The sequence below is a fragment of the Marmota monax genome, unplaced genomic scaffold (assembly GCF_021218885.2).
Source record: "Marmota monax isolate L192 unplaced genomic scaffold, Marmota_monax_Labrador192_F-V1.1 WCK01_AAM20220418_F8-fsc00090, whole genome shotgun sequence".
Lineage (NCBI taxonomy): Eukaryota > Metazoa > Chordata > Mammalia > Rodentia > Sciuridae > Marmota > Marmota monax.
Window position 1 is genome coordinate 945,371 of NW_026695219.1, and position 17,744 is coordinate 963,114.

Below are 17,744 nucleotides of genomic sequence, written 5' to 3' on the forward strand. Positions count from 1 at the left end.
TTGAGACAATGATAGTACAGGAATGCCCCTTCCCCCAAGAGACTGAGTTTGATAACTTTGGACCATCCAGGATGCTGTAGGTCACCACACAGAATTTGCATGCCACTGTCCCTTTGGGAACCATCTGAACACCCTCTGGATAGACAGGAAGTATCTGATGGGCTGATGGTCATAGTGCACAAAGGCACTGTACCAAATTATATAAAGATTCCATTAAAGAAATGATAACAAGTTTACAAAGAACAACATTCTGGGGCTGGGGATAGAGCTCAGTTGGTAGAGGGCTTGCCTCCATGCACAAGGCCCTGGGTTCAATCCCCAGCCCCACAAAAACAAACAAACAGAAAATAAGAACAACATTCTTTAAGTAACTCCATGGTAAAGAAACAATGAAAAAATGTGGAGAACAAAGAGGGCAGATGCAATGTCAATCATCTGCAGATCTTACAACAAGACATGACAAAGAGATCTTACAGAGAGATTCTACTTTAAAAGATCTTATTTTTAATCCTGTAAGAAAATTTAAATCTGCTAGACAGTATCAGACTTTTCTGGGAGTCGTTCATTTCATACACGTAAAAGTAAAAAGGACCAGCCAAACTAGCTGGACTTGCACTAAATTAAGTCTCTTTTGAACAGCACTAACGATTTTTTAGGGATAAACATTTGAATTTTACTGGTTTAGCAGTGGCAAGAACAATCACGAGGTTGGCGGTAGATAGACTGAAGCTCTGAAGTTAAGAGTTGCTCAGGTGAAGCAGGGAGGGTCCCCGCGGATCAGAAACAGGCCGCGTGAGAAGGTGCGCTGGTGGCAGGGTCCTCATCCCGCCCCGCGCTGAACAGGTGGCCTGGGCGTCTCGGTCGTCCCCAGGGTCCCCTCACCCAATCCCGCCCCGAGCTGAACAGGTGACCTAGGGCGACTCGGTCATCCCCAGGGTCCCCCCCCACCCCGCCCCGCGCTGAACAGGTGGCCTAGGGCGTCTCCGTCATCCCCAGCTGTCCGGGTCCGGGAGGCGGAGCTCTGGGGGGGCGCGGTGGGGGAGGCGCCACCTCGTTCCTTTATCTCCGGGAGGAGGGGCGGCCCGGGAATGAAGTGTGACAGTAGCCCTACTCGCCGCCGCCATGGAGCAGCCGCGCGCTGCTGCTCGCCTGCGGAGGATTCTGGGGCACCTTGGCGGTTCCTCGGTTCGGGCCGTGGTATCCTTTGGGGTGAGGTGGACTCGCGCCACCCAGTTGGGGCACAGCAGCCTCGGACTTGGAGATTGACGCGGGCTCCTATGGTGGCCTCCCGGTCTCAGGACTGCCCCTTCTCTTGCCCTGAGCGCCCCTCCGCGCTACTATCCCCCGAAAAGTTACATCTCAAAAGGAGACCTGGGAGCGGGGTTGGATCTCTAGGCGCTGGTAGCCCCCCACGACCCCAAAGGCATCTTTCCCCGGTATTGGGTACGTGACTGTACCGGTCTCAGTGGCTGCTATCGCGCTTGGCTCCACCTTTCTGGTACTTCTTAGGGCCTACTGTTTGTTGCTTCGTGAAGAGGGGAGGTTGGGTGGCCTTGCCATAGTCATCTGCCTTGTTATTTTTTTTGTACGGTGTGCAAGACCTCTAGGAATGCTTGGAGACCAAGAAATGCCCGAGGGCAGTCACATTAAACAGGAGCACACAGCTGCTTGGGAGTGGCCTAGGGGCCAGGCATCTGTCCTCCTCTCAAGAGAAGATGCCAGTCCTCTGAAGGGGTGGACACAGCAGCGCGGAGGTGGATCCTTGTCCCAGCCTCTGCTTGGGAGCTTCCTAGGGGAGCTCTGTGCTCCGTAGCAGCCTCTGGTGGCTTGGGGATCCTGACAGAGTCCTAAGCTGATATGTAGGAAAAGGATTTAGACAAGGATTTACTCCTTGTCTTCAGAAGTGAATCCCAGAAGGAATGTGTGTGCCAGGCTTGTAGGGGAGGAGCAGACCCAGAAATAGGGTACTATGAATAGACCTGCCCATCAAATCGGCTTCTTGAACTGCTTTTGCCTGCCCATTCAGGGCGCACTTTTGGAAGCTCTGTAGGAACTGCATGGAGTTTTTCCTTAGGCCAGTATCCTCTCTTCTGCTTTATGTTAACATCCTGACATCTCTCCTAAGGTTGATTATCACAGCTGTTTCTTGGACTTTCAGTGTTGCTCTTCCCACTGGGTTTCCAAGCAGCCATGTGGGAGAACATTGAAATGCTTAAACTTTGTCCATAGAATGATAAAGAGACCCCAGGTGAGGATGTCAGCTCATTTTACAAGTGAGTAACAGAGTCTAGGAGAGATTAAAAATCTGGACCAAGATCATTTAACTAAACCAGTGTTTGTCATAGTGTGGTCCATGGAACAGTGTCATCTGCATCCCCTGGGAACTTGTCAGAAGAAGTGGTTAGAAAAGGACTTCTTCTGGGCAGGTTAGGTCAGTTTGTTTAGCTTAGTGGCAGAGGGCTTGCCTAGTACTGCAGGGCCCTGGGTTTCATCCCAGGAGGGTGGGGAATGCAAATTCTATGGCTCAACTCAACTCCAAAGTTGCTGAGTCAGAATCTAGAATGACGCACTTAGGTGTCGTTTATCTTGACATTTGTGATGTAGCCTAGATTTCGAGAGTCACCAATACACTGGGATATTTAGAAGTTTAATTAGGGTTTCTTTGTTCAGTTTCTCAATGCTTTGTTTTCCCTCCCTGAATTTGGAGATTCTTTTTTCATGGCTGTTTTCTATAGGAGCACTGTTTAACATGGCTTTCTGCAATGATGGAATATTCTATGACTGGACATGTAGCTATTGAGCCATTGAAATGGGACCAGCGCAATTCAGGGACAGCATTTGACATTGAATTAATTTCAACTTAAATAGGCAGAGGAGCCTGATGGCTATAATCTTGGATAGCACTGGCTAAGATTTGCAGTGAATTTCCTTTCGTCTTAGACTTCTGGAAGTTTTGTGACAGTTTTTCTCCAGCCTTCATTGTTTCTTAGGAAGGTAAATTTTGGAATAAAAGTTTGATGTATAAAATGTCATATTTATTTTTTAAAGAAGATATGTAGAAAGGGGGAAATTAGAGACATATAACTCATTATTCTACCAGTGACAATTCATTGGTAAACTTTTTAGTGTTTTCCATCATTTGCATATGTATTACAAAACCAGGAACATACTGTATGAGGTTTTTGCATCCATTGTTTTCACCTAACTTTAGATTATAAACATTTCCACTTTATTAAAATTTCCCCAAGAACAATAATAACAAAACAACATGCTGGAGGAATAGTGGAGAGGCACCAAGAACGTTGGCTAGAGTCTGAAAACTGAATATCTTGGCAATGACAAATTGCTGAGGGTGGTTGTCCCCGGGCGTTAATCCTTCTGCCTCTGATAGAACAGACAGGAACTCATAATTCTGACTCTTGGCTTGCATCCCTCCTGGACTACGATACTGTCTCTACATTCCTTAGAGACTTCATTTAAGAAATGATAACCTGTTTATGAAAAGTGACACTTTGAAAGGAATTGTTTTAGCTAAAGAAACAATGAGAAAATAATAGAAACCATGAGATGCTGTGTCAATAATCTGTAGTTATAGAATGGAAAAGTTATCTTATAAAAAATAATTTATAAAAAATAATTTTACAGATATTTTAAAATTATACTATGGGGTTCATACTCAAATTGGAGTCATTGTTTATTTTATGGACTCCCATCTCCCCATTGAATGACCACCCAAACTTTCTAATATTTTGAACTGAAGCCCAACTCAATTAAATACTTTTTGTGAATAACCATGTTCTGTCTTTACTTCCAGGTTTGAACCTTTGGGTTTGTATTTGTTTAGTGGTTAGGTGAAGCAAATCACATGGATTAAGACAGACTGAAGCCTTGAAGCAGAGTGTGAGTTCTGTCCTGGCTCAGCCATTCCCCTCTGGGTGACCTTGGCCAGTTACTGAGCTCTCCAAGCCCAGGTTTCCTAGTGCAACAGCAGGAATGACTATAAAACCTCTGATATATCTGCCACCTCAGATTATTGTGACAATGAGACAAAGTGATATAAATGAAAGGACTTAAAGCAGCAGTGTGTACCTGTCAGGGTGATGTGGGAAACCTGAGCACCTGGTGCCTGTTTAGGGAACTCCTTTCTTGTGAGAACCTCCCCAGAGAAAATGGTTGTTTCTAGACAAGTTTGACTCCCAAATTTTACTTTTTTTTTTTTTTTTGCCTTAATTCACACCCTAGGTAGCTCACCGCACATCAGGGAAGATTACCCCTGCAAATTTCCATCCTCAGCAATTCCAGTAAGTAGAAATATTTTTAACTGGTAACTCTACTATATGTATCCAGTGGTAACTTGGATACAATATACAATATAACATGTTGCCTGATTAAAATTTATTATACACATTCTCTATTTCCAGGATTTGTTCTAATTAGTAGAATTGTGGATACTTTTGAAGACTTTGACTCTAATTTTCAATATTTATTCTTAAATTTAGAAAGAAGGAAAAATACCAGAAAATATATAATCTGAGTTTTGAAAATGCAACCATAAGTTATCACAACTAAATTAGTTTGTAGTTTGATTAAACTGAAATATTAGCTAATTTTTTGGTATATATATATATATATATATATATATATATATAAAACATTTTCTCTTTTTTTCTTCTGCTTCTTCCTCTTCTTTTCCTTTATTATTGATTGATTTATTTATTTTTTTGAGTTTTGGATCTTGCTATGTTGCCTAGGTTGTTTTGCACTCCAGATTTCAGGCAATCTTCCTGCCTCAGCTTCTTGACTAGCTGGAATTATAAGTATGTACTGCCACACCTGCGAGGTTTATTATTATTATTGTTGTTGTTGTTGTTATAACACTGTAGATTAAACCCTAGTGGTTTAGTACTGAGCTATATCCCTAGTCCTTTTTATTTTTTATTTTGGGACAGGGTCTGTGTAAGACGCTTAGAGCCTCGCCAGCGCTAAGTTGCTGCGGCTGGTTTAGAAATTGTCATCCTCCTCCCTCAGTCTCCTGAATCACTGAGATAACAGGCCTGAACCACTGTGTCTGTCCAGGTTCATCATCTTAAATCACCTTTAAGGGGAAGACCTTGACTTTTATAAAATATTGTTATAGCCAAATTTCATCTTAAGAGATGAGTGATTTGCTTTTGCTTGTTTGTTGTACCCTCATTTGGTTTTTGTTACTTTAATGACTTCTGAGAATATATTGATTAAATTGAAAACATAAAATTTATTGAATTAGTTCCCCAACTGAAAAATCATATACATTCTAGGAAAAATTCAAAATTAGAGAAATAGAGGGAATTTTTAAACAATCATTTATAATTCCATTATTGAAATGCAATTACTGGCAAAATCTTTTTTTGATGTATTTCTCAATAGTATCCTTTTCACAAATAGTGTTGTGTTTATATCGTTGTAATCATATTTTATTATAATGTGCGTGTATTGTCAATACTCTTTTGTCCTTTAATTTTAATGCATCAAGTGGATATTATATCGTTAGTTAATTTTTCTTCAATTAATGTACATTTTGTGAGCATTTTTAATGTTTTGGACCTGAAGTTTTTCAAATATTTTAAGATTATTTTGTTAAAGTTCTACAATTAGAAGTATTGGATCAAAAAATATGAACATTTTTGGGGGGGTTCTTGGTACATAATGTTGGGTTGTAATTTAAAATTTGGACTGATTTGGTGCCTTTTTCTCCTGTAGGTATACTTTGGATAATAATGTGCTGAGCCTGGATCAGAGAAAATTTTATGAAGAAAATGGATTTCTTGTTATTAAAAATCTAGTATCTGATGCTGATATTCAACACTTTAGGTGCAGCAATACTCTTGCTTATTTTACAAAAAATATGCATTATGGTAATTGTGTCATTTTCAGGAAAATGCATAGAATTTAGAACATCATGTTAAGCAAGTAAGGCCGACTCAGAGGGGTCGTTGTTTTCTCTACTGTGTGTAAACTAGAGAGACACAAGTAAAAAGAGGTTTCAAGAAAACAGAAGGGATTGGGCTGGGGATGTGGCTCAATCGGTAGCGCGCTTGCCTGGCATGCGTGCGGCCCGGGTTCGATTCTCAGCACCACATACAAAGATGTTGTGTTTGCCGAAAACTAAAAAAAATAAATAAATATTAAAAAATTCAAAAAAATATTAAAAAAAAAAAAAAAGAAAACAGAAGGGAGATCAATAGATACAAGAAAGATGTCCATGGGATGGAGGAAGGGAGGGAGAGGAGAGGTGCTGGGGAATGAAACTGACCAACTGATGCTCTGTGCAGGTATGAATATATCACATGAAATCCCAACATTATGTATCATTGTAATTCATACATAAAAATTTATAAATTATGTATTATATGTATGCAATGGGATTACAAATTAGATTAGCCTCTGCATGTTCAGATACTTTTGAGTGATGTGGTTTGTTGGGATATGTTTAGGAGCATGGGATCTGGAGGCAGACTTTCTGGCCTTAATCTCAGCTTAACATGGCGTGTCCCACATCGTCACCATAGTTTTCTATACATGTGTGTACTCCTCTGTAAAATGGTCATAGTAATAACACTGATATCCTAGCATTGTTGATAGGAGAGAAAAGGAAAAATATGTGGTATCAGGTAGGTGCTACAGGAGTAGAGTATTTGCTATTAAAGGCCAAGCATCACTTAACAGAAAATCAGTATCCAAACCATTGAGCACCGAGATGATGTCACAAGGGGGAAAATTCCACACCTGGCTCATATGATGGTCATGGTCACAACACAGACACACTAAAAATATTGTATAAAATTATCTTCAAGCTGTGTGTATGAGGTATAGAGGAGACACAGAGCCATTTTGTGATGACACATAGGTATCATCTTCCAGATATCTCATTATTATATTTTGTTATTAAGATTATTATTATTTTTAGTGCTTGGACTTGAATCCAGGAAGTTTCATCCCCATCCCTTTGTTCATTTTATTTTGAGACAGAGTCTTGCTAAATTGAATAGGCTGGCTTTAAATTTACTATCCTGTAGTCTCACCTCCTGAGTCTCTGGGATTACAGCATGCTCCACCACAATCAGCTCATTTTGTATATGTCAATATTCTAAGATCCAAAAATACCTGATGTTAGTTCTAAGTATTTGAGATAAGGGATATTCAGCCTGTATTATTACAATGGAATCAGAAAACTATGTCACCACTGGTATGTTAAGCAAAGCAATATTCTCGTTTTTTTTTTTTTTTTTTTTTTTTGGTGGTGCTGAGGATTGAACCTAGGGCCTTGTGCATGTGAGGCAAGCACTCTACCAACTGAGCTATATCCCCAGCCCCCCTTGCTTTTTTAATTCTTGCAGGAGGCCAGGAGGCCAGGACTTCTGAGTTGGCCATTTTCTCCTCCCTCTACTAGGCCTGAGGACTGACTTAGCAGACAGAAACTGTTCCTGAATCTGTAAATCTTTGCACAGGTCAGGGCCAACCAGAGGTATGGAGCAGAGGTCATGACGTTATTTGTAAATTTAATTTTCTAGGGTTGCATTTGAAAAGATCTGCAGCGAGGAGTCCAAACCAGCAGGACTCATGATAATAAGAGATGTGTCCTCTGTGGAATCAGAGAATATACCAAGTGAGGAAACAATTGCAAGGATTCAAGATTACCAGGAAGATAAGGAGCTCTTTAGATACTGCACTCTCCCAGAGGTTAGAGACTTGCTCTTGGTTTGGTTTCTCCTTCATAGACAGCTTGCAGGTCTGCCCCAAGATCCCCTGGTTGTGTGAATCTAACCCCTTCCTACACATGGAACACTAGAGTGGTGGGTCTCAGCTGGAGGTGATTTTGCCTCCCAGTGGATATTGACAATGTCTCAAGACTTTCCTGGTGATGGTAACCGCATAGTGGGTGCACTAGTGGCTTCTAGTGGGTAGGGACCAAGGATGCTGATAATGGGGCCTGAGATCCCCTGATGCACAGAGGAGCTCTCTCCCCAAGAATTATCCCAACCAAGATACCAATAGCACCAAGACTAAGAAACGCTTCTGTGAAGTGTGCTAATTATCTTTTTTTTGTGTGGGGGGGGGAGTCAGAAATTCTGAGTTAAATAGAAAGAGCGCTTCTAAGACTCAATATCAATAGGGGTGAAATTGTGAGGCTGTAATTTGTAAATGTATTGACTTTTTAATGTATTTCATAAATTGGGTCAGTTGAATGAATTGCTTTTAAACTTAATTTAGTTTTTATTTAATTTGATTTATTTGTGGTACTAAGAATTGAACTCTGGGGCACTATTTCTTTCAACTACACTCCCAACTCTTTTTACTCTTTGTTTTGAGAAAGGGTAATGCTGTGGTTGAGGCTAGCCTTGAACCTATGATTTTTCTGCTTCAGCCTCCCAATCTGCTGGGATAATAGCCATGAGTCACTAAGCCTTAAGTTAGTTATTTTTTTCTAAAAATTTATTCTTCTTTAATAGTAATTGATATATCTAAAAGTACCCAAGCAAATCAGAAGGGCACCACATAAGAAATAGTGTCTCTCTACTCAGCCCTTCTTGCTCTTGGTGCATTCTTCTGGAATTAGGTCCTGCATCCTCAAATGTGTTTGTTCACTCCCACCTTTTAGCACCGTGGTTTCCTAACCACTTGTTTAAAATGGTTTTGAAAGAGACTTTCCATATAGCAGATGCTGTCAGAGTGTTTGACTCCTGAAGACAGACTGCACAAGTAAATCACCTGTGGTATCCTGCCCAGCACTCAAGAGAGAAGGCCCAGGGGAAATGACCTACGACCATCTGTGCTTACCACCTCTGGTGCTGTGATGGGAATGGAAGTTTGCAGGTGGTCACAGATGAAGCCACAGGCAACTTGTGTTGGATGAAGCACTACCATCCATGATGTTCAGATTTTCTATTTTCCTTTCTTCTCATGAGACTAGGGCTCTATGGGTATAGGGGGCTGCTTTTTTTTGGCCAATCTTGGTCCCTGTACTGGCCATTATTCTGCCTTGTTCATTAACCTCAGGGAAGAGATTCAGGGAATGGCCAGACTTATTGGATTATACTCCATGCTTTCTCAGAGAAGTTCCATTTAATTTGTAGTGTTGGAAATTCAACACTATATTTCATGATTGTGAAATACCAATTGGTATTTAAATTGTTGCCATTTGGGTTCTTGTGTGGACACTTTATGCCTCTTGCCTATACTTCTGATTTCCAATGAGATTGTTCTTCTTTCTTCTCCCTTTTCTCAGATTCTGAAGTATGTGGAGTGCTTCACTGGACCCAATGTCATGGCCATGCACACAATGCTGATAAACAAACCTCCAGATACGGGTAAAGGGCTCTTATTGTTAAAGAGAATCAAGAAAAAAAAAGATTCTTTAATTAAAACATGTAGAGTTGTTGTTCTAGATCTGGTCATGTGTGTAACTGTCAAACTTTGGGTGAGTGAATGTGGGTGCTTTTGTTTAAGACTTAAAATAGCTCATGTTATATCAACTTTGAAGTGTAATACTGATTTCAGATGTTGATTATAGGGTTTTGCTAAATTTTCAGATGACTGGCTCCCTGGAAAAGTAGGTTGAGAAACATGACTATTATTATGTCATAGACTCCCTCTATTCAACATCTGTGATCTTCACCAACCATTCTTAGCCAGGATCACATGGATTCTGCACTCCTGATCTGAAGACATCATTTTTACTAACAGGATGAAAGCTATTACTACAAGTCACACTCAAGTGCTCGTGGTGCCTTGTGCTTGCCAAAACCTAGATTCTAAGTCCTCATGGAGACACTGATTCTGAAGTAGATCCCAGATGTCTGCATTTTAATACCCATGCCCAGAGATTCCACTGCAGGTGACTCTTGGACCACACTCAGAGATTTTTCTGTACCAAGCAGCAGAAATCAGTCAAGAGGGCTGTAACCTTTTCTACTTTTTCTTCCTTTTGACAGCTGGGAGAGGTTTATTTGATAAGACTGAAGCACAGTGTTTTCCTCCATGGATGTTCTGCCTGTTTCGAGGAGATTTGGGGGAAACCAAATTCTAAAATCAAAGCTGGGGAAAATGTTTGTATGGTCAGTGGTTTTGACTGGTCAATAACTATACAGAGGATGCCGATTGCTCTGTGAATTAAGACCTCTAAGAAAACTGTTTGTGGTATTAGCCACTTAGAAGGGAACCTCAAATTTGAATCAGTAACATTCTCTTTAATTTACTTCATTCGGCTTTTTAAATTTTTTAAAAATCCTTTTGTATGCTAGCTCTGTGCGAAATCCAGAGTGACGAAGAAATAAAGCAAAGCAGAGATGATGGAGTATATGCAACTTTCTAGAAAAGAATGTAAGCACCCAGCCACCAGTAACTCAGAAGAAAAGGCTTCATGTAGACTCAATATTTCACTTTAGTGCTGGTCTATTGGGAATGATTTTCCACAGTATTTTTATTTTTTAATTTTTTTTTTTGCAGGGGAAGCTAATGTGTTGTTTATTCTGGCATAGGATAAGAATTGTGAGGTTTAAGCCCCTTTTGACAGCAGGCTCATTTCAGGCAGGAAGACTTCCCGGCACCCCTTGCACCAGGATCTGCACTTTTTCCCCTTCAGGCCCAGCAATCGCATTGTGTGTGCTTGGACCGCCATGGAGCACATTGACGGGAACAACGGCTGTCTGGCTGTCCTCCCAGGCACCCACAAACTTCCCCTGAAGCCACATGACTACCCCCAGTGGGAGGTAGGTCTGTCTGACCACTGAGTCTGGATCAGAATCTCTTTCACTGTTGTTATTTCACATCAGGTGCAAAAAGCTTAGAAATGAGACTGCTTTCCTTTCTCAGCAAAGCACTGTCCTGAAATTTGCAATTAGGATCAGGGGGAGTTCAAGGACATCACATAAAGTATTCATTTGATTTGTTCTTTCAACATGGGCTTGAAAGCCAGCCAGTGTGGAGACTTGGGTAGGAGCTGCCTAGGATCTGAGATGGCGAGGCTTGATGGCAGAGGTCAGGCATCAATCCTTCAACTCTGGTGTGTGTGAAGTGCCAGCTGACTGAGGCTCTCAGAGTAGAAGAAGGGAGGGAGGGATTATCTCCGTGCACCTGTGAAGACTAGAAAAAATGCTCAGGGGTGGGAGGTGGTGATTGAGCTGAGCCTTAAAGGTCAAGGTAGAATTTCCTATCACAAAAAATCTCCTTGGAGGCATCAGGGTCAAGGGCAAGTGGAACCTGGCTAATGAACATGAAATATGGAAGGCATTCTCAGATCAGATGGGCTGGGGGCTGAGGCACATTTTGGAGAGTAGAAGGGGAAGAGAACCTGAGAAGGTCTTTCAGGACCCATTCAAAATGACTTTCACACCTGTAGGTTACATGGAGAGAATGGGGTCCTTTCCTTTTTAGGAAGCTGGAAGAGTTTTTATTTCTAACGAAAGTGTTTTTGAGGTGTAAGTATCATATAATAGTACATATTTTCAATGTATAATTTGATCATTTTGACACACACACACACACACACACATACACACCTGGCACCACAATGAAGAGAATATTTTCCACCTCCTCCCCAGGCAACCACTCAGCTGATTTCTGTTCCTATAGATTAGTTTGCATTTTATAAAATGTCATATAGATATAATCATGTGGCATACACTTTTTTTTTTGGAGTGGTTGCTGTTGCTCTGCATATTTACTTTGAGGTTCAACAAAGCTGACAGTCTCAATAGCTTGTTCCTTTCCGTTCAGTGGCATGGCTGAACAATGGTTGGTTTATCCATTCAAATGTTGGTGCTGGGGAGCTACTATGTGCTTCTGCACCCATGAATGGCAAGGTCCTATCCATTCTTCAAGAATATGATCTCAGGTCTGGGGCAAAATTGATTCCCAGGAGGTGTAGGAGCTCAGAGGCAGCAAAACCAGAGAGCAGATCTCAGCCTTTTTGATGCCAGACCAGAAGATCCTGAAATCCCTGATGATGGTCAGAATGGAAAGGGCAGCTGTGGTGAGCAAGGAGACTGAGTCTTGCTTCTGTCGGATGTGAAGGCTGTGGCTTCAAGGGCTTTTCTCTCCGAATTCTTGCACTACGGATTGTTATCTGTGGAAATATTTGAGTCTGAATCCTGATATAAAAGTGGAAATGGTGAAATTCATCAGTTAAGTTCAGGGACAGGCAAGGGTTGGTGCAATCCTAAGGAGGCTTATTGAGCAGAAGGGAATGGTGTCCAGGGCTATGGGAGTAGACTGGTGTCTGAGAAGCTGCTGAGATTCACAGCAGTGGCAGTGGAAGGTCTGCTTAGCTTAGCAGGGACCAATATGCACCTTGGCCAGGAAAGAAGGACACAGAGTCAAAGTCACAATATTGTGCAGTAGGACAATGATTATTCCCCATTGGAATGGGACACTTCTGCCCAGATGCATAAAGGCTCATCAACTGTAGTCACTACTCACTTTAATTTGTATAATAAGGACATACATACACATTTCCTGGAGTTAAGACTACTTTTGGAAATAGTTATCAAAAAATACAGTGTTTAAACTTACTATTGTCTTTTTATTCTGAATATGACATAAGTCCTTTGAACTTAGAAAAATTGAGCATGTTCTGTACTTGGTTTGGGGAGAATAATTAGCCTATTCAAGATACCCTGAGTAATACAAGATGGATGTGAACAAAATTCTAGGTGAGGAGAATGTCAGGCTGGGGCAAGGATGTGAAGATTGAGGCTGTAAATGCCTAAGAGAAAGGTGTTCACCTGCATTCACCACAAGAGGCAGAACTGATCTAGATTGTTTATAATTCAATTAGGAAGGGTAGGTGAAGTTCCAATTTGGTTCATTTGTTAAAAATGATTTTAATATAAAAAACAATGAATTTAATATATGTGACTTTAATTTGTTGCATTGCTGGGGTTCAAACCCAGGGCCTTGCACATGCTAGGCAAGCCCTCCACCTCTGAGCTACATCTCTAGCCCTTTGTACAAATCTTAATTTAAGAGAAAGTCTGGCTAAGTTTGCTAGTCTGCCCTGAACTTATGATGCCTGGCCTCAGCCTCCCAAGTAGCTGGGATCACAGGTGTGTACCACTGTATCTGCAGCAGATTATGTTTAAAAACCCAGAAATATGACAGACTTTTGCATTTTTTATATTTAATAATTTAATTTAGATAAGTCTTTCTCTTATAAGAAGTCAGAGAACTCTTGCTGTCCCTGCCAAGTCATATACAAAGTGTTCATTTTGGTGCTTCCTCCAGACTTTGCCTATCTTATGTGTTTCAGGGTGGAGTTAACATTTTCTACCATGGGATCCAGAACTATGACCAGGACCATGCCCGAGTGCACCTTGTGATGGAGAAGGGAGACACCGTTTTCTTCCACCCATTGCTCATCCATGGATCTGGTCGGAATCAAACTCAAGGATTCCGGAAAGTATGCATCCATGTTGCTTCAGTTTTGAAAGATGAATGGGTTCAAAACAGAAAATCATTAGTATATTAACACATAAAAGATTTATGACTTTTCACTAAACTGGACTGTTTTTTTCCAGTTTGTTAACCAGGAAGTATGTTTGCCTTCCTTGTACTTTTTTTTTCTCTACTTAGTCAGAAGCCAGGTACACTCAGGATCCTAAACCTGTTACTATTGAATCTTGGTCATTTGTGGAACTGCTTCAGAGCAGTAGCTCACCTTTCAGTGCACAGTTTCTGCTTTCTTAAGCTAAAACAATGACTAAAATACTCAAATAATCACATTTGGGATTTATATTGCTCAGGGTAACTAGAACAAGAAGCAAATTTAGAATATCCTTATTATTATAGAATATCCTTACTAACTAGGAAAAACAATATTGATCCTAAGCAAAGGTTCTGAATTGTCAGCACATATTTATCCCCCTCTAATCTCAGTGTTTTAAATTAAATAATTTTGTCACTGACATTTAAAAATTGACAGAATTCCTTACAATTTCCCTGATTTCTCACTTGTCTCAAATTCAGCAGATCTTAGAGTATTGTGGGCTCACTTTCCCCATAGTAACAAGGTTGTCCATAATATTAAGGCTCCTTTAAGATTCAGTGGGGTTTCTAGTTTGTCCCCTGGTTCCCACTGATCCCTGTTCTAACCCCAAGTATAGGGTTGCAGACTTTATTCGTTTATATTTGCATCAGGCTCACTAGGGCCTGGTACAAGTTGATACCAGTTGGGGCAGTCCTGAGGATAAAATTGAAGGGGCTACCAAAATCTCAGCCATCAAGTTAAATGCTGTTTTACTAAATCAAAATTAATGCAAAAAAAATCCATGCTGTGTACAATGTCAAAAATTTAAATAAAAGACAGGAAGTACCCGCACTAGCATAACCCTCAGGCCATGTTAAGTATGGAAGTGCAAGCACAAAGATGCAAATAGTGATGTGATTTGTAATATATTCACTTTGCAATATTTCCACATTTTCACTGATTTTAATGTTTTGGAAGAACATTTACAATTATTTCCTAACAACATGGGTGTAGAAGTACACAATTTTCCTTATGCCTTGTGTCTTGATGTGGCTTTGTCTGGCACAGGGTCTGCACAGAAAATAGAGTTTAAAGAAAACTTTAGATGCTTAGAAATGTGAAGATCTGTACTTAGATAATTATGCCGCCTGTCCTATATATATATCTTTAAAAAATAAATAATTAGGTAAAAGACTCTTTAGTCATTTCTTAATTAGCCTTTCGGTGGGAGAGCAAGAGGGAGAGGCTCACCTAGAAAGTGACAGATTTAGGATGCCATGGAGGGCCTGGTAGTTGACTAGTCAAATCCTGGGCAGAAGAATGGACTCCCTGAAAGGAGAACTCCTCCTAGCTTGGTTGTTGGCATTCATAGCATACTTTTCTCCATTATCAATTGTTCACTGTGCACAGGCAATTTCCTGCCATTTTGCCAGTTCTGATTGCCACTACATCGATGTGAAGGATACCAGTCAAGAACACATTGAGAAAGAAGCTGTGGGAATAGTAGATAAATTCTACGGAAGTGACAGTGGCTTAGACTTGAAGGTACACTTGCATGAAATAACCAAGTAAAATGTCTGAAGTTTCTTGTCTTTACATGCTTAATTAATCCCTAATTTAATTTGAAATGAAGGATATGGGAATTCTGAATGCATAGGAACAAACATAAAGGTTTGGGACTTCAATCAGGCCTCCCTTCTTGGTAAGGAATATTTTCATTAGGCAATCCTGTAAGACTTCAGGGAGCAATTCTGGAGTAGTGTTGCTTTTGGTAAATTTGCATCTAGAGCAGAGTTGGAGTAATGCTTATGGATGAAGGGCATTAGACAGCGTTTCATGTGCTTTCCTAATTGATACACATCACTTGGAAAGTATTTGTTTCTAAGTAGTGGACATTCAATGCCGCTAAAGAGCAATAGATAAATTAGCAGTCAAAGCCAAAAAAAAAAAAAAAAAAACTTCACTTTATAGAAAACACATAGTTTAGGTTCTGAACTAAGAAGGTATTCCTATTTTACTTTATTTGTATGAGATAATGATAGTATGGGCATGTACTATCAAGAGACTAAGTGTGATGATAACTCTAGTCCATCCAGGAATCTGTAGGTCAGTGCACACCAGTGGGATGCTATAGTGCCATTGGGAACCTTCAGAACAGCTTTCCAGGGTGGAGAATCTTGCTTCTCTCTTTAGAATCTACAAATGTGTCCCTTGTCTGAAAATGATTGGGGATTCAACCAACTGAAATTTGTAAAAATATTCAGAATATTAAACAGTATTTGAAAAAAATCGCATCTGTACTAAACATATATAGACATTTTAAAAATCATTATTTCCTGTATAATACAGCCTAACAACTACCTCATGTTTCTATTGCACCAGGTGCTTTAAGTAATCTAGGGGTGATTTAAAATATATGGGAGGATGAACAGAGGTTATTTTATTGCAGGGACATGAGTACCCATGGATTTTGGTAGCTGAGGGGTCCTGGAATGTACATTACATTTGAAGTTTGTGAAGGTTGTCTAGAATGAACACCACCCATATTTTAGGTATCTCACCAGTTAGAACTTATTGGATATATTTAGAATAGAAATAGAATAATAGAATAACAATACCAACTCATATAATTCTAACTTATAAAAACACTCCCATGGGCCTGGAATGTGGCTCAGTGGTAGAGTGCTCACCTAGTACGTTCGAGGCACTGGTTCAATACTCAGCACCACATACAAATAAATAAATAAATAAATAAATAAAGGTATTGTGTCCAACTAAAAATAAAAAAATGTATATTTAAAAAAACTAAAACTAAAATGCTTCCATGTCCCATTTCTGATTTCCTTCACCAGAATGCAGTGAACAATCTGTAATGCACCTGCTGTAAAGGACAAATTGAAGACCCAGAGACTGGACTAAGTAACAGAGCTAGATTTCAAAGTCAGGCCTAATTCTGAAATCATTCTTTCCACAATACCTTGCTGTCTGCTCAACCAGAAACAAGAAACAAGAAATTAGAAGGTCTCAATTGCTTTATTAATAATTGCAGCAGGGTGCGTTGTGACACATGCCTGTAATCCCAGCTACTTCACAGCTTGGCTGAGGCAGGAGGATTGCAAGTGAGGCCAGCCTCAACAACTTAGTGAGCCTCTGTCTCAAAATGGAAAATAAAAAGCCTGGGGATATAGATCAGTGGAGAGTGGCCCTGGGTTCTATCTCCAGTACCCCCCTCCCCATACCAAGTAAGCCAGTATACACCGTACCATATTCACTTCTACGATCTCATCAGAGTTGCAACCTCAAAGTGGTTCAGGCAAGTAATAAAAAGACAAGCTGAGAGAAGGGTTGTGAGCTACTGTGACTGAGCATCACAGCCACCCTCCTGGTGTATAACCTGTGATCAGCGAGGCCGACAGCTTGGGGATCCACTGACTCCATGCAATTGGCATTGTTTTAATTGTTGGCAATAGAATTAATTGCAGTTTCAAAGCTTGTTTATTTATTAATCAATATAAGAATCATAGCATTGTTTTCCTAGTTAAGCATTTGTAGAGCCTAGAAATCTTTGTGGGGAATAGGCCAATGGATGTGTTCCACACACTCATTCTGTTGGTATTATTTCCAGGATATTTGGATGTTTCGAGGCCGACTTGTGAAAGGAAAAAGAATCACCCTTTGAACTAGTCCTTGATTATAACTCTTTCAAAGGAGATCAAAGAAACAAGGAGTCTAAGGAAAATGTTTTCATATGGGATGATGTAAGATGATGTAATGTTTTCTATCACTTGGTATCAAAATCAAGACACATGGATTGGGAACTTCATTTTGCAGAGTTAATTTTGCAGTGCAGTGATGTTATTTTAGTGGAAGTAAGAACAGTAAAATGAAATATAACTATTTTCAGAAAGACTGTTTTGGGATTACAACCAATAAATGTAGCACATGATTTAAGTATGTTCAATCAGTTCCTCTTGTTGAATTAGCTGTTTATCCCTGCAGAAATGAATTCCCTGAAACTCAGTGTGCACTGAGATGAGCATGCCTCTCCTAGTAAAGCCAACACTTCCCCATTTAATGTCATGAGAGATTTCCAAACTAGAACCATGTGTAGTACATTCACATTTGGTGAAGGGCGTACCAAGGCCATCATGGGATTAAAATAAGGTGGGTCCTCATTCTCTGACCCAGGCTTCCTTCCAGGACTTCTCCAATCCAGCTACTCTCTTTCAAAACCAGAATATTT

The 17,744-nt window shown here is 40.3% G+C and overlaps 1 protein-coding gene across 5 annotated transcripts; it reads left to right on the top strand.

The window, feature by feature from the left end:
• Positions 1 to 1,054: 1,054 nt before the first annotated feature.
• Positions 1,055 to 17,452, top strand: LOC124085030 (phytanoyl-CoA dioxygenase, peroxisomal). 5 transcript variants are annotated; one of them, XM_046432520.2, is made up of 9 exons: positions 1,055 to 1,197; positions 4,243 to 4,301; positions 5,740 to 5,850; positions 7,551 to 7,719; positions 9,266 to 9,347; positions 10,567 to 10,748; positions 13,286 to 13,435; positions 14,912 to 15,046; positions 17,127 to 17,452. In XM_046432520.2, the coding sequence occupies exons 1-9, from the start codon at positions 1,123 to 1,125 to the stop codon at positions 17,178 to 17,180; spliced, it is 1,017 nt and encodes a 338-aa protein (XP_046288476.1). In that variant the 5' UTR covers positions 1,055 to 1,122; the 3' UTR covers positions 17,181 to 17,452. The 5 variants fall into 5 exon arrangements, with proteins under 5 accessions (XP_046288476.1, XP_058431184.1, XP_058431182.1 ...); XM_058575199.1 differs by lacking the exon at positions 17,127 to 17,452 and adding an exon at positions 16,354 to 17,105 and having other exon boundaries at positions 1,088 to 1,209; XM_046432519.2 differs by having other exon boundaries at positions 1,090 to 1,209.
• Positions 17,453 to 17,744: the final 292 nt, after the last annotated feature.